The sequence below is a fragment of the Fistularia commersonii genome, chromosome 17 (assembly GCF_037954325.1).
Source record: "Fistularia commersonii isolate RoL2024-O1a breed Wild chromosome 17, RoL_Fcom_v1.0, whole genome shotgun sequence".
Taxonomy (NCBI): domain Eukaryota; kingdom Metazoa; phylum Chordata; class Actinopteri; order Syngnathiformes; family Fistulariidae; genus Fistularia; species Fistularia commersonii.
In genome coordinates, this window is record NC_141300.1 from 10,763,496 (window position 1) to 10,790,080 (window position 26,585).

Consider the following 26,585-nt stretch of genomic DNA (forward strand, 5'->3'; position numbering starts at 1 on the left):
TCATGGATGAACCGTGAGCGTCCTGCTCGACGGCGCTCGGGCAGGCTGGGAGGTTTCAGAGAAGACCTCTCCGACTAAAATCGAAATATAAATATATGTCGCCCCTCCTTGTGTGGTCAAACTGCCAGATGTCCCTCGGTTCATTCGGTATCTCCACTGCTTATCTAGCACGAGGGCATTCACACATCCAGGCATTTTAGGGTCTCCAATGAACGTTCAATGAACGTGGACACGCCGCGCCTGGGGACCTTTCTCGTGTGCAACCCCCGTTAGATGGTGTTAGACACGATTTCGGTATAAAATCGCTCCGCGGAGCAACCTTTTGGGAGACGGATCGGAGGATGCAGTCACTTTCGGGGGGGGGGGCATCGCTGAAGGTGCCTTAATGCCACCGTAAACATTGATTTGTCGTCTCGCGGAGGAGCATCATTTTAATTAACATTCTAATTTGATGGGCGGGGGAGACAGAGAAACAGAGTGGCGGAGGGAAGGGGGAGAAAAAAAAAAAAAAAAAAAAAAAAGAAAAAAAAACTGTTGATGAGTCCAGATAAAATATAAAAGATCGGAATCGGGTTGTAAACAAACCGGCTCAGAGTCGAATTTGAAAAAAGAAAACTCCGGGGAGGATGAGGAGGAGACGGCGATCACCTTCACTCGTCCTTCCGGGGGGGGGAGCAAAGGAATGAGGAAGTGGAAAAGAGGGGAGGTGGAGGGGAGGAGAGATAGTGAGAAGAGACTACCCAAAAAACAGTTTGAAAAGCCGTGGGTGGCGCGCCTTATCGCCCCAGTTCTCCTGGAGAGATTATTGGGGGATTAGTGCGAACGCTTGTTTCTAAAACATGATGAAAAGACGTTTGGCGCGTGATAACGCTTTGAACTCCCCTACTCCGCTCCTTCTAGGATCGTGCCTTCGGGCTGCCTTTCCACGAAAGACGGGATTGGGGGTGGAGGGCGAGGCGGTGGGTGCTGATGAAGGAGGGAGAACAATTGTGAAGATGTTGTAAGTGTCCTGTGGTACTTTCGGGGGACGCTGCGTGATGGGATGCAACAGATGCACGCCGCGCGCGCGCTAACCGGCATTTTTCCCCTCTAACTCGGGGCGAAATTTCCCCGACAATCCCCGCAACTTGGGCCCAATCGCGAGCGCTCGTGCTATCAGTTAATTAAAGGGGGATCCAATCAAACGGCGAGGGCGATGCTAGATCAGATTCCTGACATTAAACTCGCCGAGGAGGACCCGGTTGTTCGCTCGACAAAAAAAAAAAAAAATGGGGAGGGGATCGGCGCCCCGTCGATCGGTTGATCAGTAAACATTATTATACCCTGTTCTAAAGTCCACCAGCCATATCATCCAGAATGTATTTAAATAGATAAATGGTTTCACGCCTCTTTCTCAAGAGATGCAAATTGGGGAGGATTTCCATGCGACACAGGCCAGTTAGCACGTTGCTAATCTGACAAAGGAGATCAGTCGGAAGGAGACCAGGACTGGAGCTCATCCGTCGCTCTTTGCTTCTCTCTCTCTCTCCGTCTGCTGCCACACCCTGATTTATCAGAAGCCACACACTCCCTGCGTGACACACAACAACAATACGCGCGCGTAGATGCTATTTATTTTCCCTTAATTTTGATGCTATTTCACGACACCGGGAGGTTTATTTGACATTAACCTGCAGGAACGGGGAGTGAAATTATCTGAAACTAAAAGAATAGGACTGTTTGCTAAAGCCGCACCATTGAACTTGTGCAGCAGTTTTTTTTTAATAAACTAGCTTTAAAACTATAATGCTAGTCAGTATATCAGATATAATCTGCAAAAACACTGTGTTTTTTTTTTTTTTTTGCCATGTGCAACACGGCTAAATCTCCCTCACCCCCACCCATTTTTTTTTTTTACATTGTATTTACAATTGTAAATTGTGCATCTGCCAGAAAGAACAGCATGCCTGTAAAACTAATACGGAAGAAAGGTTAAAAACAAGCAAAAATGTATCTTTTTTTTTTTTTTGTTGTTGTGCATCTGGAGGCCGTTGCGCTTTTTCGGCCGACCACGCTCAAAACATTCAACGGAAAAAAAAAAAAAAAAAAAAAAAAGAACCGGATGGGTTTACGGTATTTGTTAAACGTTTGCAGCTTAGGAGGGTAAAAGTCGAGGTCGCGCCGTCTGACTTCCTGCAGGACGGCGGCTCGTGTCCGGAAACCGAACAGCCGTCGCGTCTCTCCGAGCGACCAACGAGAGTTTGGGGGGGGGGTGCCGGACGAACCGAATCCTCCTCCTTCTCCTCCGCCTCTCCGACTCGGTGCGGAGGACAGACAGCCCTGACCCTTGACGACCCCGGGAGGGATGGAGGGATGGACGGGGGGGGATATAGAGTGACAGGGGGAGAAACACATGAGGAATGTGAGATTACAACCGCTATCTCCAATAGATACTGAAGGTCCGTCTCCTCACTCCTTCAGTCCGTAGATAGGAGGGGAGGGGCGGGATGTGAATGCGTGTGTGTGTGTGTGTGTGTGTGTGTGTGGAGGGGGGGGGGGGGGGGGGGGGGGCAGAAAATAAGGAAGAAGAGGAAAAAAGGGTATTAAGAGTCAGAATGAGATGCTTTCCATATGAATGCAGAGCCTTTTAAAGGAACTGAAGCTGACTTTACAGTTTGGAGGAGGAACAGGACGGTATGGGCAGAGGAAGGGAGGAGGAGAACAAAAGGTGACGGGTGAGCGAGTGCACGTGTCTAAGTGACCGTGCGCGCACGCACACACACACACACGCACTGCAGACGCAGACACAGACACACCTATCTGGATATTCAGAACCTCACTGATAATGCACAAAATCTCAGAAATGAGAGCCTATCAAGCAGGAATCAATCACTGGGGTTTGTTGTCCAGGAGGATGGCGCCACGCGGAGATAAAAAGACAGGCGGATGTCTGGGAGAGGGTGGAAGGAGAGGAGAGGACGGCGGACGAGAGGAGGTGAAGTCAGGAGAGGGAGAGGAGAAAGAGGAACGGAGCGCTCAGGTTAAGGAGAGAATAAGAGGAGTAAAGGAGGAGTCAAGGAGAGGAGATAAAGAGGAGAGGAGAAGAAAGAAGCAGATAAGGAAAGGAGAGAAGGGGAGAAGGGGGGAGTTGATAACAAAAGGAATGCAGAGGAGAAGACAGGAGAGGAGGAGAAGACATGATGAAAGAGGAGGAGGAGTGGAAAGACGCACAAGTAACCGGACGTGCGTCGGGGTCGGCAGGAGGGATCCGGGCTTTGTCGGAAACCGGCCGCGACCGGCCCGGGAACGGCAGGCAGGTACGGCCCTGGAAACTCCGGCAATAGACGTGCATGAAAGATCATGTGTGTGTGTGTGTATGTGTGTGTGTGCGCGGGCACGTGTGTATGTGTGTGTCCAAGTTATACCAGGAAACCTCTCCCAGCATCAGTATCATATGATTAGATGGGCATGCACATGATGCATAAGCCCAGCCTCTGATGGGGGGGTGGGGAGGCCCCATCCAGCCCCGGCACACACACACACACACACACACACACACACACACACACACACACACACACACACAAACAAACACACACACACACACACGCACACACACAGCTGTTTTCATTTCCAACCACTGTCTCAGACACATACGCGATAGGGTGTTTACGTGTTTTGCTATCTCGGCCATCCAACCTCTGACCTTTGACCTCTCCAATTGAAGTCACTCGAGTGCGGTGGGAGGTCTCGCTCGGAGCCCCAGCCCCACACACACACACACACATAAACACACACACACAAACACACACACACACACACACACAAGATGTCCGCTGGCCGCTGCCTACTGCCTATGAGCTAAATAAAAGCATGTAATCCTGGGCCGAGCTTTCCGGCCCCGTTTACAAGACGAATTCATTTTGCGACTTCGATGACAAAAACTTTATCTGAGAGGAATCGCAGGCGGCCCAGATCAATGCCTGGCGAAGAATGTGCATTATCATGCCTGCAAAGATGCGTACTTGTCTCGCGGGCGGAAGGGGGACGCGGGAGGTTGCCGGATCTATTTCAAATTCATCTAAACGGCGCGCGGGACGGCTGCGACTTTGTTGAAAATACTGAAACGCGGGGACCAAATCCAGCGGATTTGACGCCGTATTTACGGCCTGACGGGTCATTTAAGCAAAATATATGGTGAAAAATCTCCCGATTATAACATTTTTCCATTGGTTACAAATACGACGTACTTGATATTTCAGAGGGGCATTTTCAAACATTGCCATCCCGACGTCAACGGACTTAACGCAACCGACGTATCATCACGAGACGACACCTGAACTTTATCAAAAAGATAAAGCGAATTCCTAAATAGTCGCATTATCTCCCACATTAACCCTTTTAATGGCTGCTAGTCGATTCATCGGCGTCGGGTTCACGATTTACAAAGTTTATTGTACGAAAAGGGTTAGAAACTGTTACCCGACTGGCGGGGCTTCGGAGAAAAAGTCAGACCGGGTCGGTTTTTGGAGGAGGGATGGTGAAGATGGAGTGAAAGAGGACATGGAGCGAGTGATCCGATGAAAATGAAGAAGTCAACTGGCTAAGCTGAGGTAAGCAGGCAGGCTGCTCCAGTCTAAGGGGGGGGGGTTAGTAATAAAAACAGCCGAACCTCCACTTCCTGGTCGTCGTGGCCGCCCTCCAATCGGACGGTTCCTGGGTAGGGACCCCACGTCGTGTGTGGATGGAGGTCGTCGCGAGCAGTCACCTTGACAACGCCGTCCTCTCGGCTGAACTCCAGGTCATCTGATTGGGGGGGGGGGGGGGGAGAAAGAGGCGAGAGCGGCGCCCGAGGGCTCGCGTTACACATCGGTCTTTGCAGAGTTGGGAGAAAAAAAAATAAATAGTGAAATCAATATTCTGGTTGGGCGCAGGTGAAAAGCAAGCGCTGGTGGAGACACACATGTGCAGCTCACTTTCTGAAAAGGGGGGTATTTTTTTCCAACAATGGGAGCTTCTGACGTAATAAGTTTATAAAAACAAGACTGGATGAAACCGGAACCACATGGTTGTATCATCTGTTCATGAGCGAATAATTTGAGGATGCTGAAAAGACCGTGATGAAGAAAGTTCTCTTTATACATGTTCGCATGTCTTTGTAACTTTAAATATGAAAATCAAACAAATTATAGAAAAGTTTGTTAGATCAAAATAACGACATTTATCACTGTGATCAAGGCCAAAAGAACAGTTTTCGATCAAATTTTGAATCGACCTGCGAACAATCAAACTCATAGGCTTTCTGCATTGTAGTGCAGCGGCAGTCGATTGTGCTACTCCGCGTTGTTTACATCGTTCATCGTTGAGATTTACGCCAGATCTGAAGAAGGAAAGAATGATCAACTTTAAAATCTGTATGATCCTGAAGACCGAATACAACCGAAGTGGCTAAAGCGGGGACGTTAGCAAAGCAAAGGGCTCAAGTCTTAAAAAAAAGAATAAAAGTGGATACATGACAGACAGCTAGCTGGAGAAAGCGTTAGCAAGGGTTTGTGCAAGAAAGCTTTACTTTTGCTGATATAATGAAGGAAACTACAAGCGCAGGTGCTGGCAGGAAGAGAAAGGACACCAGAACACTAATAATTAGGGTTACCTTTAGTTTTTTTTTCTGTATTTTTGCCACAAATAAACCCGTAAAAAAAGTTTCAAAAGAGTACGGTATGTTTTTGGGGCTGGAAAATCAATGGATCAATGGGATTGGCATCGATTTCAATGAGAAAAATGGATTAGTTGAACATTTCAGTTGGCATCAAAGAACAAATTAAATACATTTGTAAGCTGGAGTTCTATTGTTCTATTATACAAATAATTAAACATAGTATTTTATACAAACAAATTGGGACTTTCTAGGCAGGTTTGCTTTGTCTAACTTTCATTTGCAAACATCATCTCATCCGAGATCTTGTGCATTTGAGAAGTTTTACGGCAGGATTTATAGACAGTGAACACAGGCTGAGCCTCGCATATCTGCGCTGGCCTTTGGAGCAAAAAAAAAAAAAAGAAAGAAAGAAAAAGAAAATCCCTTCTGGTTGAAACATGACCGCCGCAGCGAGCAAAGACCACATGACGGGCTCCGAAAGAGGAAAGAAAAATCGCCAAAAACAGCATGTGATGTGAACTTGACCTGAACCCTCCCGAGCCCGTCGCCATGTGGAGTGGATCGTCAGCGTCCGGACAGCAGGGGGAGTTTGTGTCCTGGTTTGATTCAAACAAGGAGAAGGAGGAGGATGGGGGAACGGAGAGGGGGCGGAGGGGGGGGGGGGGGACTTCTTGTGTACTTCCTCAAAGTGATAACTGTAGAAGGATGGCAGTGACGGCTACGGTCTGAGCCTGCTGCAGCCTAGATAGAGCCAGATAGCCGGGAGGCACGGAGGACTGATCCATCTATTTAAAAACTTAAAGACAGCCGGGGCGGCGGGCGGAGTCTCCGCTTGAGACGACTCTCCGCCCGTCTGAGGACAAATGGGGAAACTTTGAGCAATACCGGCGACTCGCCCCCCCCCCCTTTCACCACCACCCCGCCGGACTGGATTGATGCCCGTCTCCTTCGCCTCGGGTTTCGGCTGGCGGAGAACTTTTCTCATCACGGCCGTCCACCTTCCCCTGCAAGCCCGCCCTCCACCCAAAACAGAATCTCCCCTCCTCCTCCTCCTCCTCCTCCTCTTCCCTGGTTCAGGAGACTGTTTCAGGGGGTCGGTCTAAAGTGGTGGGCCCGATAAGAGTGTTTGTCTAACACTCTCCATGTCAAAACACTCATCTATCTTCTCTGTATCTATCCCCACCAGAGAACAACGGACAGAGGCTGATAAAATGGCTTTCCCACAGTTGGTGTGGCGGAGGGGTGGGTTGAGGTGTCGGAAGGGGGTTAGAGTTATGGAGGGGGGGGGGGGGGGGGCAGGAAGGAGAGCCACGGTTTGAGGGGAGAACGAAGACGTTGATATAATAACAGGCGTCCTTAATAACCGTTCTGCGCCACCTTCTCAGGAGCCGGATGGTCCGTGGGTTTTTTTTGTTTGTTTTTTTTTTTTTTAAATGAAACTCCCGCGCGGAGGAGTTTTGGTTTTTCGAGCCGCGGGTGCATGAAGAACAGGGATTATCTCGAATCTCGGCCCGACACGGTTATCGGATCCTCTCGAAGTCCGGCACCGGATCCGGGCCGATCCGCGGGAGTCCGAAGTCCGTCCTCGAAGTCCACCTGATATTTCCTATCTCCCCTCTGTTTGGCCACCGTGACCCTCCTTATCTCGGCACTCCATCAGTGTCCGGCACGCCGCGCCGCCATTGGCCGGGACGCGTCACATGGGGGTCTTATCAGCCTGACCAGCTCCATTGACCCTGATTGTGAAACTCTGCAAGGATTTGACCTCAGTGAGCTGGCACTGATATTAACTTATAAACACCGGCATTAGTGTGTCACTTATTAAAGCTCAGCGTGTTACTGCCGTCACGGCCGCTGGAGAAACATCTCACGCTCCGGGCCGCGGGAAAGTCTGAGGGCTGAAACGAGAGCAGTGTGTCGTACGTTCTTCGCCGCGTCTTTTTACATTTGATTTGTTTCCGCGTTAAATGCTAATTATGTATTCACGCTTTCCGTAGGAAAGCATTTATGGAAAAAAAATGTTCTTACAATCACAGACCCGCACACCTATATGCACGACAGTTACCCCAAGTTATCCATATCCGTGATACGCGCTACAATTAAATTGTGTCGTTTTTACTTTAAATGGATAAATTAATGCATTTCTGATATTACAAATATCACAGAGGTCAGTACTTTTGCCTCACAGCAAGAAGGTCCCTGGTTGTATTCTGACAGGGGACCTTTCTCCATGTGAGGTTGAATGGTTGACTGACTATATGATGTTTATATGAGCGAGTGAATGGCTGCGTTCTAAAAGAAGGTAAATGGTTAAACATCCCTATATGACCTATGAGTGAGAGGGTTGCATTCAATCTTACATGCAAATGAGAGGGTGAAGGGTTGTTTTCCTGTACGTTGTGCAAATGAGAGGGTGGATATATATTGGACGTGTGAATATGAGGGTGAATGGTTGTGTTTATCTGTCATGCAAATGAATGAGTGAATGGTTGTATTTCTCTATGTGAAGAGTCAACGGAGGGGGTTGCATTCTATATGATGTGTGGATGAGGAAGAATGGTTGTGGGTCTATACATTGTGCAAATTATTGCGTCTTATATGACGTGTGAACGCCTGTAAGTCTACATTCGCCTCCCCCCGTGTCCTCGAGCGCAGGCTAAGCGGCACAGATAATGAATCAATCTCACAACTGGACTAAATTGGACATATTTGGACACCTGCGGTCGGCTCCCACCCCCCCTCCACTGGGGTTTAGGGGGTCCGGTGAGGGCGGGGTTATTTAAACGAAAGTCAAATTCATTCATTAAGGGGCTTCATATTAGGACTCCCCCCCCCTGCGATTAAAAATGGAAGACGATGGACACACACATGTAAATGATGGAGTGCAACTGGTTAATTAAAAGCGGCATCATTAGATGGAGATGAAGTGATTGTCAGGGAGTCGACTTAATAAAACACTCCCCGCTAACTGTTGGGAGAAAGTACAACCACGGTTAATGAGCTGCTAGCTAATCCCAGCAGGTTAGCAGTGTTCACTGGGGTAACAAGAGTCTATAACAACCCTAATCCCTGCTAATTACCAGTCATGCCCACCGCAGACCTTTGTCAGTGCCCGGCGCTGCTAATGCAGATGCTGGCTCCTACCACTCATGCTAATACTGGCCCCGATGAGGCCACAAACCCACACACACACACACACACACACACACACACGCATGCACACACACACGCACACAAGCACGTACACACACCATCCTCTCTGTCATTGCTAGATGACCCGTTCCCAAAAACACAGGGCTTGTTATCAATATAAACCAGCTCTGCTTCCCTCATTAAGCTGTGACACACACGCGCACACACACATACACACACACACACACACACGCACAGGTCCACCAGATGACACGTTGACACATGGCAGCCAAACACACACATCACATCCTGTACCCACACACACACACACACACACACACACACACACACAAAGCCTTATCAATATGGACGCTTCACCAGGCCTCTTTGACGAGCCAACACAATAAAACAATCAGTCCGTCATTAATGAAATGACTAACGCAATTAACCGATGAGAGGGGGCGCGGGGGGTGCAGGGGGATTCAGGAACAGCGCCGACGATGATGTTGTTGCAGGACTTTTCAGATGCAACCCCCCCCCCCCCTTTCGGCTGCTTGACTGGCCAAGATTATAGATTATTTCGGGTGACTGCGGTCAGTCATTATCGGCGTTAGAAGAATACCAATAGCAGGATGAGATAATCGGTCACGCGATCGATATCGGGGTTCCATCGCATCGGCTGGCTGGTTAAAAAAAAAAAAAAAAACGGCCCGCCGCGACCTGCCCTCCGATTCGGCGGTGCGACTCGACACCTGCGCGGCAGCGACCTTTTTTTTTCTCCGAGGTATCGGTGGCGGCTCCGAACAGACGGGGGATTATCCAAAGTTTGCGGTGGCAAGCCAGGGTTTCCAAGCGTCCTGGAAAAACCCCCGCAGACACTTTCCACTCAGCTACTTCCTTTCCCGTATTCCTGAAGTCATGAAGAGCACATGGAAGTATGGTGAACTGATTTCAGACTGATATAGGGTTAAAAAAAAAAAAAAGGTCATACCGAAAAATTTACTGAATAGCAAACCACTTAGAATGTACTAAAGCTAGTAATAGCAATTATATTTTTGATAACGAAAAATAACAAAATGATTTTTATAAAAATAGATAAAGTGCGTATCATTGGGTGCATTAGTTATAAGAATATCAATTTTTGTGGTACATGTACTTCCTATAAGGCTGTGAAATTTAATGAATTAAAATGCTTAAATGCTTTTAAATCTATATTTTTTCTTGTTTACCAGTCATTACAGTTTACTGCTTTATCACATGCATTTAAAGCTATTTTTTTTCTGTGAAAAAAAAAATCATTACAGTTGACTTGATTATCACACACATTCGTAAAATTCAACTAAATCATCTTCCAAAATACCGGCTTCCTTGACTTATTGATTGGCTTATTGACTTATAACCACCGGCAATAATAATGATAATAATCAATAAATCATCCTGAAATGACAGTGAAATTAGAAGATAGTGTCCAGGAACTGATCTATAATGCAGATAGGAAATGCTTGCATTAATGCGCCGGCATGTTTTATTCTAAATAAATAAATGAAGGGTGTTAAATGAATGCCTATTTGAAATAACATCTTTATAGCCTTTAAAAAAAAAAAAAGGAGTTTAATTGTTGCTTTCTGAAATCTCCGGCTACTGTAAGTCAACCTAGAAGGAAAAGTAATTAAACGCACAGATGGTGTTTTATCTTAACTGATGTGTCATATTATTAATGAATGCTGGTGGGAACCGTCCGCAACTCTGGGACAAATCCAGTCCCGGTGGAGCCTTGTACCCACACTTGGATCTAGATTATCTGCCGGTGGGGCGGATTTTAAGAGACATATTAAAGGGCAACGCATAAGTCTGTTTGTTTAAGAGCCAGTTCTGCACTTTTTTAATGGGTATTATTTTTTCCTTCCAGGTTTTTCGTTTAACCTTAGAATAAGTTACACAGAAGAGATGCTACGTATCGGGGCGCCGTTTGAGGCGTCATTGTGTATTCTGACTGGAAAATTAAAAGAAATGGTGCAAAAAAAAAAAGCAGATCAGGTGATTAGCACTGCCGTAGTCCAGTTGCAGCTGATATATTCTCCCATTATTGATTACTCAACTGTTTTTCCGATTGATCGGAGCGTTTGCAGGAGAAGCCAGTCGACGGCAATAACCCAAACAAATTCCGCTTTATATTTAAGAAGCAAAATCGGTCCCTCTCCACAATATTCATGACGACGCGGGTGTTTTTTGTGCCGTTTTTATTGCAGCGTTATTCTGTTTTGCATGAACTTCACACACTCAACACCGAGTTGTTTGGGAGTCAAAGATGGGAAACACAACTTGGTGACATCTGCGCCGAACCGCCTGAACAGACTGAACTCCTGTTGAGAATAAGGAGAAAAAAAAGAAGGTGTAATCTGACGAGAAGGTTCTCCTCTATCCGGCCTAATTGATTAAAAAAAAAAAAAAGACTATTGTTGATATCAAATGAGCACATCACAGCAGCGGTATTGATTTTTTGACACGGTACAACAGGAAATCTTTATCTACGTGCGACTCCGACCTGCGCTAATAGGTGGGGTTTAACCTCTGCTGAATGACAAATCCCAACGCCTCCTTCCTCTGTTCTGTCTGTTTCTCTTGGGGAACCAACAACGGAGTCGCGACTCCCGGTTTATTGTCCGATGTGGGGGCAAACCTTTGTCTGTCAAACATAGGAGGGACACCTGATGCTAGCGCACGTTCGAAACCCCTCCCAAATATATTTCATGATAAAACAAAATGGTCAAAAGTAATCCAGCAGGCCCGGTAGTTTGTACTTTAAAATCATATAGAGTGTATTTGACATGTTACTCTTTGAATGAATGAGTGATTCTGAGAAAAAAGTTGGGCCGAAATATACAGGACTGTCTCGGAAAATTAGAATATTGTGATAAAATTCTTTATCTTCTGTAATGCAATTTAAAAAAAAAAACAAAAATCACTTTTTCATGATATTCTAATATTTTGAGATAGGATTTTTGAGTTTTCTTAAGATGTAAACCATAATCAGCAATATTAAAATAATAAAAGGCTTGCAATATTTCAGGTGATTTGTAATGAATCCAGAATGTATGACATTTTTGTTTTTGTAATTGTATTAGACAGATAAAGAACTTTATCACAATATTCTAATTTTCTGAGACAGTCCTGTAATTCCAAGTAGAGAGAGAGAGAGAGATAGAGAGATAGAGAGATAGATAGATAGATAGATAGATAGATAGATAGATAGATAGATAGATAGATAGATAGATAGAATGACAAGAGCTGTAAAGCAATCAAGACTATGTCACTGTGAGAGGATTTATTTCTGTACTTAATTTCTGAAACAGACGTGTGAATGAATGACTAACTTGTTTTATTTACATCTAAATTTAATGCGCGAACAATTTAAGTATTTTTGTCCGCCCTCGCCAATCTATCTGATCCCTTGCAGCGATTGCTGTTAAAATAATTTTAAACTTTTTTTTTTTTTTTTTACCCAGGATCGCCGAGGTCAAAGGTCAAGGTCACGCGCGCGTTCACTTTCAATGGCAAACGCGTTTCACCCAAATCCTTTGTCTGTCTCTGCTAGTTCCGCTTTGAATCCGTCCGAAGCCATCACTCGGTGCGTCGTCTGCGTCGGCCTCCGGTTCCGGGCCACGTGACTCGGGCCCGCGCCTCTAATCAAATGAATTCCCCAACCTTTAATTAATTTTACATTAAACGCTCGCAGGTTTCACTTTTCAACATCAATTATTTGTCGCCGTTATCTTCCCCCACGGTTTTCTGGCGGAAATGGGGTTGTTTATAGCATCACTTTATTTCTGTTTTGGCTTTCAAAGCTGATAAAGAAAGGGGGGGCGGGGAGGGGGGGGGCTCAAGTCGAGCCGTATTGTCTTGCTTTTTACACAAATGACCACTCGCATTGTTTGTAACGTCCACTGATAAAGAACCTCAATCTAACAAGAGCGACCTGATTGCTTTTTCCTTCCCCGTGTCTCGTCTCCCTCCGTGATCCTCCAGGCGGTGCCGAGAGTCCGGCGGGCTCCGCTCAGTGGCAGATAGACATTTCTGGGATAGGCATCTACTGCTCAAGACCACGCAATCATTTCCATTTTACCCTCTGTTGCACAGGCGAGATAAGACACCTGCGTAGCCTCGCTAATCAGATGAGCTTCAACAGAACTTTATCATTGACATTTACCACTGTTTACCCAACTAATTTCTCTTAACTGCACTGCTGAACTTTTATCTACAAAATACATACACTACCAGAAAAGAGCAAGAAGCAAACATGCAAATTCACAAATATGCGAAAAAAAGATAAATGATGGAGGAAAAAAAATAAAAGCTTTTTTTTTTTTTTTCTCCCCCTGGTCAGAGGACGAAGGGGGTGAAACGAGAATGGTGACAAAGCGGGGTGGTGATGAGACAAACCTCCTCCTCTTCAGCGAACGCATGGATACTGACATTCAAGTGCAGAAAATTCATGTGAGGGGGGGGTCAATCACCTGACCGGTTTCACTTTCAAAAAAAAAAAATATGAAGAAGAATTAAAAAAAAAAAAGACTGTACACCTGTGAGAAGGAGAGGATCTAGTAGAAGACACACCGAGGAAACGACACGCTGGAATGAAATCATAATTTCATCGGCCGGTCTTTAGAAATTATTAGAAATTAGAACAAAAAGTAGTTGATGACAAAAAAAGTGAATTTAGGAAACAACCGCGACAACACCACTTTGCACATCTATAAATTCTGTTTAGACAGGTTATTAATTATACTCTACTTTTTTTATACCTTCGTATTCTTATTTATTTTTCTAATATTTTTTCATTATCTGTTACGCTGCTGCTAAAAAATGTCCCGATTGTGGGATCGATTTATGTACGCCTCATCTCATTTCACAAATAAATCACTGATCATCTGCGTACTGGCCGACACTTGGCTTTGACATGAAACATCTGTGAAGACGCTTTAATAAAATGTGCGCTTCAGAAAAAAACGGGGGTCCTATCGTCCGTCTGTTGTTTTAGGAGGATGCAAAAAATAAAAAAAAAATGGGGAGTGGGTCGCAAACAGAAGAAATGGGCGTCGTGCCTGAAGTGGGGGTCGATGGGAAAATTCAATTTGACTGAAAGTTTGTGAGCCGGAGAGAGAGTGAGGCAGTGAAACCCCATGCAAACCTAAATGAGTGTGTGTGTGTGTGGGCGTGCATGTCTGCATGCGTGCGTGTGGGTGTGTGTGTGTGTGTGTGTGTGTGTGTGTGTATCGGGCCATATTCATATTCCCACCTCCGTTTCTCCCAGCCTTCCCTCGCTGCTTCTGCTGCAGCCTGTCACAAATTGAAAGTGGAGACCTTCCAGAAACCATCCCTGATAATCACACATAAATTAATTAGAAAATGTTTCTTGACATTCTCTAAGCACAGACACGGAGAGGGAAAAAAGACTGAGGCAAAGCCGCAAAATTAATTGTACGGTATGTGACTCTGATAATTAATTCAATCATTAATTCATGTCTGCTTTAACAACTCCTTCTGGCCCCTGGAAAAAAAAAGGGGAAAAAAAAAAAAAAAAAGAGGACGTTTCAATCAAAATGTATCGGCAGCGCTGACCGGGAAAAGACATGGAGGAGTTGAGGGAGGATTGGCTTCCTCAACAAAATAAGGGTCATTTGGAGGTTCAGCGATTGGGATAATAGCACAAATACTGAAGAAAGGCTACTCCTGCTTGAATGGTTACTCCAGAGGTGCAAAGGGGGCAAAAGGATTTATTTAGTTTCTGTTTGACGAGTCAGAAAAGGGAAGGAAGAGGTGAGCGGGGATTTAAAGAAACTGCCACAAGAGGAATCGCTGAATGGACCGATCGCACAAAACTAAAACGGATCATGACCTTCATGACTGGGGATCCCAAAGGGCTCTGGGGACAATTCAGGCAGAAGAGTCAGACAGAGACATGTATGCTCGGAGGAACGATGCCCCAGACAATGAATTCTTAGGTCATCCATTCGTTCATAATGCACCGCTCGGCCTGGAGTCGGGGTGGTTTGGAGCTTTTCCCATCGGGTACAGGTTCACCCCCGACCTGATCGCCATACTCCCCGATTCACAAGTCACATAGGGACATACAATTGTTCACTATCTCATTCACAAGTCATATAGAGATATACAACTGCGTGAGCCTGATGAATCTGTCTGGAGGGGATTGGAGCCATCTGGAACCTTCAGATCCATCTCAGATGGTGTTTCTTCGTTTTCACGGTCTACACTTCACCGATTGTTTCCGAATTGCCTCTGGTGTTTTACTAGATTGGCTAAAACAAGCATAAAGCGCGTCCTTGTACCGATTTTGTCTCCATTTCATTAAATTAAAAGCCTGAAAGTAAATTTCAAATAGCCAAGTCACACTTTGAGTTTGGGCTGGGCAATATGGAATTTAATTAATATCATGATGCTGAAAGACATTTTATTACATATTTCTAATTACCTAAGATTCAGCTGCATATGATGTAAAATTTAGCAAGGAATTATCTTCAGAAAAGACATTCCACGAATATTTCTTAAATAATATCCTGAAAATTAGCTAGATACTACACATTAATTTGCCCCTCTAAAAAAAAAAAAAAAAAAAAGACAAATAAGCAAGATGTGTCCCAAAAGTGAGGTGAAAATCTGATTTTATTTAAAGAAAAGATCAGACGATTACAAATATGAATTATGTGTTCATCTCATTACTGATATTAATTGCCACACTTTCATCAATCAAACGGGTGTCTGTCACGGATCGTTGTTATTGAAACTATCCGTGACAAAACGATAAAATGTTTAAATATGAAGGCGAAATAAACGCCGGGTGAGATCGGAAGAAGCTCACGTGTGCGCGGCTGCATCGGGTCCGCTCGCTTTTACGAACAACAGGAAACAAAGATGCACAAGCGAGTAGGTGTGTGTGTGTGCACGTGTGTGTGTGTGTGTGTGTGTGTGTGTGTGGGGTCTTCTCACACTTCTGGACAGCAGGGAGATGAGACCCCTCAGATTAGACGCCCCTGTCTATCACCCTTCGGGGATGGGAGTGACATCTCAGCGACAGTGTCAGTCATGCTAGGCGGCGAGGAAGTGGACGTATTAGCTTCAGCAGTTACCGCTGACCGACTTCTGCAGGTTTTCGGATCACGCTTGTTCATTTTAATTTAATTTGCAAAGCTGTATGTATTAAAATATATAATGACAAACACTCAACAGGGTCACAGAGAGGAACCGTTTCACCATCTTTCCTATGCTTACTGCCCCCTACTGGCCTGGGGCTGTACTGCGCTTTTCTTTAACATGTCCTCAAGACAAATTAAGGAGAATTTAATTAATTTTAGACGACAAATAGAAACCGAACCGTTCCGTGGAACTAAAAGCACGGCATTTCCTAGTTACGTTGCATAAATTTATGAAGAAAGTGTTGTTCCATCACTCAAACGTGAATGTACCTGATCAATAACAAATAATGTATAATAAAATGGAATGTAAAGAAGTAAACTGGATTTTAATAAGTGTTTTTAACTTGTAGGCAGAACAGGATGAGGGAGTTTTGCATTTTGTGCTCCTTCATTTAATTTACCGACTACACACTTAATGCTACAATGGGTTGCGAAATGTAACCTGCACATTTTACTACTATTTATGGCTAAACTTAGATTCAGAGTGAACGCTGTTCCTCTTTTTAAGCCGAACAAACCGTTCCCGACAGGCTTTGCCCCGTCCGTTCCTCATCCTCACAGATGATCAAATCTTTGTACTTAAGACCTTAAAACACTTGATAGCAATTTACATTTTATTACAATTTATATTTTATTGTATTTCTTATTCTCCCTCCTTCCTACTATTATCTATTATTGTTATGTTTTTGCTTGAAACTCTGGCACAGCGATTTCCTTCGGGATAAATAAAGTTGTTCTTATCTTATCTTATGATGCTCTCCGTGATGATGCTAAATGTCACCATTGCGACGAAACCAAATTTTGCACGGGAACCAGTCAGCCAGCGATGCGGATAAAGTGTGTGAAGTGTCTGACTGGCGTCTGAGGGGAATGAGCGGATGAATAATGGACTTTGACTTTCTTCTGGTCATTTCATAATGGCAGAAAAAAAAAAAAACCCTTCAGACACAACCATGTAGCGCCTGCCGTCAAAAGACATTTACATGACATATTTTTAAGATGTATAACACAACTCACTGAAAACCCAATAAATGAGTGTTTCTGGACTCTGGAGTTTGCAAAATCAGGACCCTGACAAATTCACCAGTCTGCCACGGCCAATCATCTCCTGCCGGCATTTTGACTGACACATGGAGTTGACTGCTGGGAGACATGGCGTCTGCAGGATGGCGATATCCTGCTGGGGGGAGTTATTTGGCAGACACACTGGACGGATATAGAAGAGTTCAAAACCATGGACGCCGTTGCCATGGACGCCATTTTGTCATCCACCCATCAGCTAATTGTTCATTGGTGATTTTTCTATTAGTTATTTAGAATTATGTAAGAACAATGGCTTAAAGTCTCCGTGCCAGTCAACGTCCAAGATTACTTGTAAATTACTTCAAAAAATACTTAGAATATGCTTTCAGTCTATCACCCATGATATACAGGACCGTCTCAGAAAATTAGAATATTGTGATAAAGTTCTTTATCTTCTGTAATGCAATCACAAAAACAAAAATGTCATACATTCTGGATTCATTACAAATCAAGTGAAATATTGCAAGCCTTTTATTATTTTAATATTGGTGATTATGGCTTACATCTTAAGAAAACTCAAAAATCCTATCTGAAAATATTAGAATATCATGAAAAAGTTTTTTTTTTTTTTTTTTAATTGCATTACAGAGGATAAAGAACTTTATCACAATATTCTAATTTTCTGAGACAGTCCTGTATATATACACAGCAAAAACTTGCGATCGCGCAGTTCACCTTTTGCGGCTTCACTGTTTCACGGATTTTTGTACAGTTTTTTTAATGCGTTTTTTTTTTTTTTACAGTACAGAATGTTGTATTCTGCATCCTGATTGGCTAAAGGACGGTGGATCAGTGTCAACAATCTTACATTTTGCAAATTATCACCTTGACAAAACTCACAATGTCGACATTCAAACATTCTGCAAAGGCACCTGACGACGCGCCCAACAGGAAGAGGAAGAATCGCAGAAAAAGTTAAACTTCTGGACATGCTGAATAAAAGAAGAAGCTATGCGGCTGTAGGGCGCCATTACGGAATAAATGAATCTTCGGTTCGTTACGTAAAGAAGGAGGAAAATAACATAAGGATGACCGCAGAAATACGTTTTTACAAGGATGCCAAAAAGGGTCGTGACTGTCTGCAACGAGACCATTGTAAGGATGGCATCTGCTTTAACTTTGTGGATTAATGACTGCAGGAAAAAGAACATTATGCTGGATACCAACATTATCCGCACGAAAGCTAATAAACTTTATGAAACCTTTGCTGACAGCGATGACATTCATGACAAGCTGACTACTTTGCGGATTTCGCCTATTGTGGGTTATTTTTAGAACGTAACCCTGAAATAAACAAGGGTTTCCAGTACACACACACACACACACACACACACACACATCACACACACACACATATATATATACATATATATATATTCACATACATATCGCTCTCTCTATGTATATATATATATAGATAAATAGATATATACACTCATATATATATATACAGATAATAATCAATAATTAATTTAACAATAATCTAATCCTTTATTAATCCCAATAGGGTAATTCCTTCTCTGCAATTAACCCATCATGGATGAATCATGAGCAGGAGGCTGCCGTCGATTCAGTGTCTTGCACAACAACATTTCGACACACTAATATATAAACACACACACACACACACACACGCATACATGTACACATACATACACATAAACATATATAGGCACACATACATACATATATATGTGTATATATAGATGATATCTCTAGTTTTCTTCTATCTTTCGACCTTCCCTTCCCATCCTTAACCTCTAATTTCACTATCTGAATTGCACCTGTTAAAATCTCTCACCAATCATCTCACGCTCTCATTGATCCTTAAACCTTCGGCCCTCTGTTCCCCCTTCATTATCTCCGGCTCTCGACTAAATATTCCTTCTTCCACGCCTCTGTCTCGGCTGTTCTCACGCCGCTTTCCCGTCCCTTTTATCCACGGGGTTCAAACCGAAAGCGCTTCTGCACTCCTGCCGCCTGCTAGCACGAGGACTCGGTGATGGCACTAAACTTTTTTTTTTTTTTTTTTTTGCTTCGTGATACGAACCGAGATCTGAGTTAGGAGCGAGCGGAATTTAGCGTTTGACACCGACGTGGTAACCGCCGGCCGCGAATTGGTGTTTAAAAACAACCGGAAGAAAAATCATGGAGCAACATGAGCTAGGTGTGTGTGTGCTGTGGACTCATCTGTGAAAAGATGGAGATGATGTTGTTGGTGAGATACGGGCGACGGAGAGCATCATCTGTGAGGGACATGCGAGGCATCGGACGAGCGGTCGGGAACGGTTTGATCGTTTTAGAAAGAGGAGCGGCATTCACTCTGTCGCTAAAGTTTATCCATAATGTGTCGTAAAGTGTGCAGATTACATTTAGCAGCACATGGAAGCTAGAAAGTTACGTGAAGGATCGCAAAATGAAAAACTCCCCCAACCAAACCAGTTTATTTCTTTACATTCTATTTTACTATACATTATTTGTTAATTATAAAGCAAAATTTTTCTTATTGAACACCATGTAACAAAATAAAAAAAAAAACAAAAAACACACAAACATGTAACAAAATCGGGGGGCTGGAACACATTAACAGAAATTAATTTTAATTCGATATATGAGCAAATGTAGTTGCAAGCTTGGTCATCAACCGTTGACAATTAAAATAAGAAGTTAAGGTATCACGACACACTATTTTTCTTTTTCAATAGACATCATTAGTCAGGTTCACTAAAGTCCAGTCAGTGAAAAGAATCTAATGTTCCCGGTTGACCTTCGACCTCTGAGGTCCTCATCAACTAAGAAGCCGTTTGAGTGAAAACAAAAAAATTCCAGGCATATTTTGTTTTGCCGGTTGTTGTCTTTGTATGAAAGTGAAGCGGCCAAAAAAAAAAAAAAAAAACGCAAACACAGAACCCGGAAGCCTTTAAACAAACATCTTATCCCTCCGACGCTGCATCCGCTCGTCCGTGACTAAATGAAGAGAAACAAAAGGTCTTATGTCTTATCAGACGTGGGCAAAGCGATGAAGGTGCGCTTCGTTCTGGTCAGGGCCGTTTCAAAGGGGGCGGTGGGGGGGTTGGGGGGGGGGGGGGGGCGCTATGCAAATGTGACAACATCTTCCCTTCCTCACCCCAAATAAATTACACTTCCAGCGGTGATAATATGCATATAGTGCACCTTCATGCTCCATTATAATTAACTGTATGATAACCCGACTCACACGCACACACCGGCGTGCGCGCGCACACACACACACGTGCAGACTCACAAACAGAACCTGGTAAATAATAATAAGCATTATTAGACTTGCCATTATAATGCTTTATTGGAGGTAATTTAAATAACTCTGGGGGGGAAGGATAAGGAGGCAGGAGTGCTGAGGCAGGAAAACGCTCGGCTTTGCTGCGCTGAACGGAGTGTGTGTATGTGGGACTGGAAAAAAAAACCCCGGAGAATCGTTTCTTCCGAACGTTTCTCTCACACACACACACACACACACACACACACAGACAAATACCAGAGGCTGGCTGCTTGAGCTGTTATTGTCAAGACCGAAATATGAAGGTTGCAGTGCAACAATCGCGTGCGTGACAAGCATGTAAAAGTAAAAATGTGATACACATGTTTTGTTTTTTTTTAACTCAATTTTTGATAATATTTCCCTTCTTTTTTGGGGGGGTGATATATTTTTGGGTTGCTTTTTTTCTTTTGTGTCCAATTTTAGTGTATACGTGTGTGTGTGTGTACTAACAAACAGAATATATGGCTTATCTTTAGCTAAGGAATATAGGATGAGTATTGCCTGTTGTAACATGAATGTATGATAATAAGGAAATAATGTTCGACATCATTTGAGTCGGCAGCCATCTTTGGAAACTGATCCCGTTTTTTTAAAGTGTGTTCTAGATTTTGATTGGAAGCCATTTTTATCCCATCCCACACTCAATTGCATTTTCGGATGATGCCAGTAAATCGTTAAATCCAGAAGTCTGAACCCTAAGCGACAAGCCTGCCCTTGAAAATTAGGTCTCGTCTTTTTCGTCGTCTTATATTTCGTCGTCGACGAATAAGACGTCTTAATCGTCTTCTTAATGTTTGTCCGCCGCTGGACGAACCCGTTACATCGGTCATTACCTCGGCATGTATCAACGGCGAACGCGTAGTTTACTTGGAAAGTCTGACGACGGCTCCGTGAGCCGAGCGGGGAAGGGACATCCAGCTGGTCGGCACGGCAACGACAAGGGATTACTGTGACACCTATTTGCATATCAAGAAATTTTAAGCGAGTGAGTGGGCGAGGGGGTACAGAAGCTTCCAGCCTGCAAGGTCATTTAAAAGACAGGTTTTCTTCTTCTTCTCCTCCTCCTCCTCTTTATAATTATTTTGCATATCGTGCAATATGGTAACACTGTAGATTAAAAAAAAAAAAGACGGCTTTAGCATAACATGCCATCCCTGGTAGGGGCCGACTCCCAACTGGACTCATAAGACAGCGTCTGTGCTGCCACCTAGCATGTGGTCGTGCGCACGCACACACACACATGCACGTGCACACGCACACACACAGGTGACGTCTTGATCGGTTCGATCTCATGAGGACGTCAGAGACGGACAGGAAACCGCTGAAGCCTCTGATCCATTCACAGTTTATCATCTCTTAATTTTAATGTTTTTTTTTTTCTCTCTCATAAAAAGAGACACCACAAAGCCCACGTTGGGGGAAAATGCTGAAATAAAAGACTATCGTCTCTTCTTCTGACTGGAATATAAACAACTCATTACACAGCCAGTGTTGTCCTGTAATGAACTGCACTAATAAGCCAAAGAAGGGAGAAAAAAAAAAAAAAAGTGAGAGGATGAATTAATTTTTTGCTCTGTTGCATGTTAATGTGAGTCTGTCTTGATATTAACGTCGACTGCCTCAAAGAATTACAATAAATTAAAAGATTAGCACCGAATGCTTATAATAATTTCCTATCTAGGAATGACTGCATTTTTAACCAAATTAAACATATGCTTTTATAATTCATCATATGGTCTGTTGAGTAAACCTGAGTGCTTACGGACAGATTCGGTTTGGAGTTAAAGGTTGTGAATTAAATGTTAAATAAGGATATTATAACCGCTCCAGATGAGCTTGTTGGGTCATCAGTATGCGACGGGGGAAGAATAAGGGACGAATAAATGGTTAAGTAATTACCGAAAACAAGAGCAAGAAAAGAAAGCTGAACTTTTTTTTTTTATTTATTTTTTTTAAATCAAGCAATGTATTTCTGTGAAAATCATCAGACGCAACCAGCATGACAGTGCATGACCATCAAGAAATGTTTTAAGGCCTTTGGGGGGAAAAAATGGGGGGAAAACTAGTGAGAAATGATATATAAAACTAAAAGAACATGTAACATAGGGAGTTTTTTTTTTTTTTTTTTTTTTTAGAAGCGCTTGATTCTTAAGTCAGAGGAACAAATGCTTTTGCTGATGATGGCGTTCAGGATGGTAATATCAGTACAGGCGATGGTTACGATGATGCGGATTACGATAATAGCGGCGTTTGCGGCGCATGGGGGGGGGTCGTGATGTGGATGGGGGTCAAAATGCAGAGTTTACTTTTTGTTACTGCAGTTATGAGAAATCGAGGCGAGCGGCACGATATGTGTGCACAACGGCGGTTCGTGCGTCGCCGAGTGTCACAGGATGGATGTGGTGTTTCTGCGTTAATCTGGCTGATAGTTCAGCCAGTATCTAAGAACAAGCACAATTTCCTAAATATATTCAGTGACTTGTGTTATCGTTTAAAGCCATTGTGACTGATGGGCAGCCCCTTAGAGATTTACAGGCAGTAAACTGCGGGCCCGCAAAGGCTCCACATCTTGGGCCGGTTTGGAGATGAGATGGAATACGATGGGAGAAAAATGCCGCATGATGGCAAATCACGCGAAATAAAAATGGAGGGAAAAAAAAAAATCATAAAGGGCAGATGACCAGGCATCTGGCATGGGAGAGGGAGAAAAGAAAAAGCCTATTAGACTGGGGGAAAAAAAAAAAAAAAGAGGAGGAGGAACTTGAACAATCAGCGGCGGTGAGAACCGAGAGGAATGTCAACACTCCCCTGAGGAGATAAAGCCTGTTTATTCCACTCTCGTCTGTTTGTGGGAAACGTCTGACACAAGGTGAACGCTTTCTATGAGCGAGCGGACGTGATGAGGGGCGAGCGGGGAGAGAGACGCCTGTCATACCAGGCCCCGGGAACGAAAAGACAGAAAAACTGGAGACCCTCCCTCCCCACCCCCCGGCGCCGGTCACTCATTAACCCGCCTCCGACTTTTAGGGACTACTTTCTCGTTTCTGCGGATCCGATTATTTCCGGTCGCTCCGCAGGTCGTCGGGTTTGGATTTCATTAAAACCCTCTGTGATTTCTTTACGCTTTCAGTTTTGTTCTGGTCAACTTTTATCTATTTTTTTTCCCCCCGTCTGTAAATTCCCGAAATCCTCTTTTTGTTTCTCGCGTCGGTCGCCCTTTTATTTCCTCCCTCCTGATTTTTCCAGCTTGTTTCTCGCTTGTTTGTCGGTCCGGCTACTTATTTTCTGATAAATCGCGTTTTTTTTTTTTTTTTTTTTTGTTTGTTTTTTTTATAATTTTCAGGCGAGGGCACACAGACCGCCGTGATGAGGAGGAGGAGGATGGAAGAAACAAACATGAACAAAAAGAGGGAGTGATATACGAGTGTCGGGGAGAGGAGGGGAGGGTGATGGAGAGAGCGGAGAGGAGGAGAAGGTGGATGGATGTAGGGAGGGAGGGAGGGAGGAGGAAAGGGGGGGAGGCTTGACGATAAGAGAAAAATTCAGACTGGTCAAAGTTTCCTTTTTGCCAATCGTGCTCCTGATAAAGACAGCGCCTGCTCCAGAGCTGATAGAGGGGCTATCTCTCTCCCTTACTCTCTCTCCTCCTCCTCCTCTCTCACCCCTGCTCGCCCGCCAGTTCGGTTTGCGTGGAGGGAGGAAGGAAAAAAAAAAAAAAAAAAAAAAAAAAAAGAAAGAAAGAAAACGGCCCTATCAGTGCAGCATCATGGCGCGAGCATCAACAAGCCGCCACGCAGCAATTAATATCGCTCCAATTACTGTTAAAGGGACGAGGCTGGGACGGGACGATAATGAACACATCCTCTCTACCACCGGAGGAATTAAAACACACACACAAAGTGTGCAGACGCGCACGCACGCACGCACGCCCGCGCGCGAAACGAGCACAGCTTGAAAAAGGCGAGAAAAAAAATTAATAAAAAAATAATAATAATAATCTTCCTGCATTGTTTAACTCATTGAAGACAACAGACAGAGACGAAATAAATAATCAAACGGAGCTTGATAAGGGGAGGAAATAAATAATAAAATTATGGCGATTTACTTATCTCCTTCCGCCTGTCTGTGAATGTGTGTGTGCGTGTGTTTGTTGTTTTCTGAGTTGAATACATCCCCCCCCCCCCCTCCCCATCGCCCGCCGTGGCTGTCACGTGTCCTACGGGACACACACACACACACACACACGGAGGGACGGAGGGTGAAGACAGCCCGGCTCTGCGGAGGTGCCTGCGAGAGCACGACCAGCTGAAACGTCTTTCCGGAGCAATCCAGACGGATTGGCCTGTCCTGCAGCCTGTCATCCCGCGTCCCGGGTTCCGATGCTCAACAGCTCAACGGGTTGCGCCGCGCGCTTTCAGAAACGCCACCGGGCTCGGGGCTTGATGTATGCCAGAAACACCAAATAAAAACTTTGCGCGGCCAGTCCGGTGCACCTAATGGCCTGGGAGACCTCTTTTTTTTTTTTTTTTTTTTTTGGTCACTTTTGAGAAATAGTTTAAATCTCGATGGGAGCACAGATTGCTTGTTTTGCTTTTTTCAATAAAAGAATTATGGAAGAATTATTATATTTTTCTATTTTTTTTTAATATTTTCAGTTAATTCATCAACATATTAGTGCTCCACTTTTTTCCCCGTCATAATTCAAATTAATTTCTTCTGTTTACAATCTAATCATTTAATATTCTAAAAAATGTAAGTGAAAAAATATACATATTTATTTATTTTTATTTTGCAGTCCTTACTTTTCAAGCAATTAAAAAACAAAAAAAATAATTTACAGGGCCTTCGGCATTCTTTCATATAAATCTTGTTGTTTTTTTTGTTTTTTGTTTTTTTTTTTTTCTTTAATGCTGATGCTGATTTGAGGTCATTTTCTGTAGTTTGGGGGCTTTTTTTTTTTTTTTTTAAACAATCTTTTTTTAAATATGTCAACAAACCTGGCCCGCTGAGCCGCCGCCCCATGTCCTCTTCCCTGCTGTCGTCCTCCTCGTCCTCACCGCTGTGCAAAAGTCCTCGCTCCTCCCCGTTCTCGTCGTCCTCCTCGGGGCCTCCGTGAGAATCCTGCGTCCTGGTTTCTGAGCCAAAACATAAAAAACATTTTTTTTTTTTTTTAACATTTTTTTTTTCTCTCAGGAAAATAACTGACCACCAAAGTGTGTGTGTGTGCATGCGTGGGTCTGGGCAGTGACGGTTCCTGTCTGTTGATCAAAGGTGGTGGTGAAACGAGTCGCTGAGCTGTGTAACAGGATACCTGCCATGCAGAGACGAGCCCTTTGATTCTCGCTGCAACCGCCGGCAATCAAAGACTGATCAGACGCCATGTTTTCGCTCCTCCTGCATTTTTTCCAAGGCTTCCTCCACCTGCCTTATCATCGGCCGCCATCCTCCTCTGTAGTTCACCCTTCTGATCGCCCCCACCCCGGCTTGACCGGTCACCCTCAGACCCGCTAATCAGTATTGATACCGCCGCCATTGATCAACACCCTTAAAAATGACGACATTACTATGTACTTGGAGAGAAACGGTTTGGGGCGTGGTTTTAATTAGATTGGATTTAGTTGTTTGTTTGTTTTTTTTTCCACCCTGGACCGGTCCATCACAGGACCACATGTAGAGACATACAACCTCATTCACACGTTTGGATTTTACTGCTAATTTTGACTCTATAATTATCATTATTTTACATTACATTACATTGGGCAGACGCTTTTATCCAAAGCGATTTACAATAGAGGACATAGGGACTGCAAATACACTTGCAAATACACGATGCACAGGAAATATACAGAACAGTAAGCTTGGGTTAGTGAGGGTTTTTTTTTTTTTATTTTATTTTGGACAGAGACACACAAACGTACACACACACACACTGCATAGCCTAACTTGCTGCCAACCTGATCTGGGGCATCAGCGCAGTAAAAATTTTGATAATCTCATGTCATCGTGGGATTCCAACAAAGGTCTTCTTGATTCCTCTATGTCCACAATAAAAATGACTTTGAGTCTCAAATCCTCCTCCTACCTTTTCACAATTTTTCCCACCATGTACTTAAAAAAAAAATGATGAAATCACTCATTTTCTAAACTGCTTATCCTGTACTCAGGGTCACCAGGACACTGCAAGCCTATTCTGGCTTTTATCGGACGACGGGACCAAAGAACC

The 26,585-nt window shown here is 43.9% G+C and overlaps 1 protein-coding gene across 1 annotated transcript in view; it reads right to left on the reverse strand.

The window, feature by feature from the left end:
* zfpm1 (zinc finger protein, FOG family member 1) overlaps positions 1 to 26,585 on the reverse strand; it is a 99,523-nt gene that overhangs the window by 19,601 nt on the left and 53,337 nt on the right. The window contains exons 3-4 of the mRNA XM_086163792.1: positions 25,360 to 25,497; positions 4,652 to 4,785 (exon numbers count right to left, since the gene is read on the reverse strand). Coding sequence (XP_086019918.1) covers positions 4,652 to 4,785; positions 25,360 to 25,497 — 272 coding nt within the window. The remainder of the gene's footprint in view (positions 1 to 4,651; positions 4,786 to 25,359; positions 25,498 to 26,585) is intronic.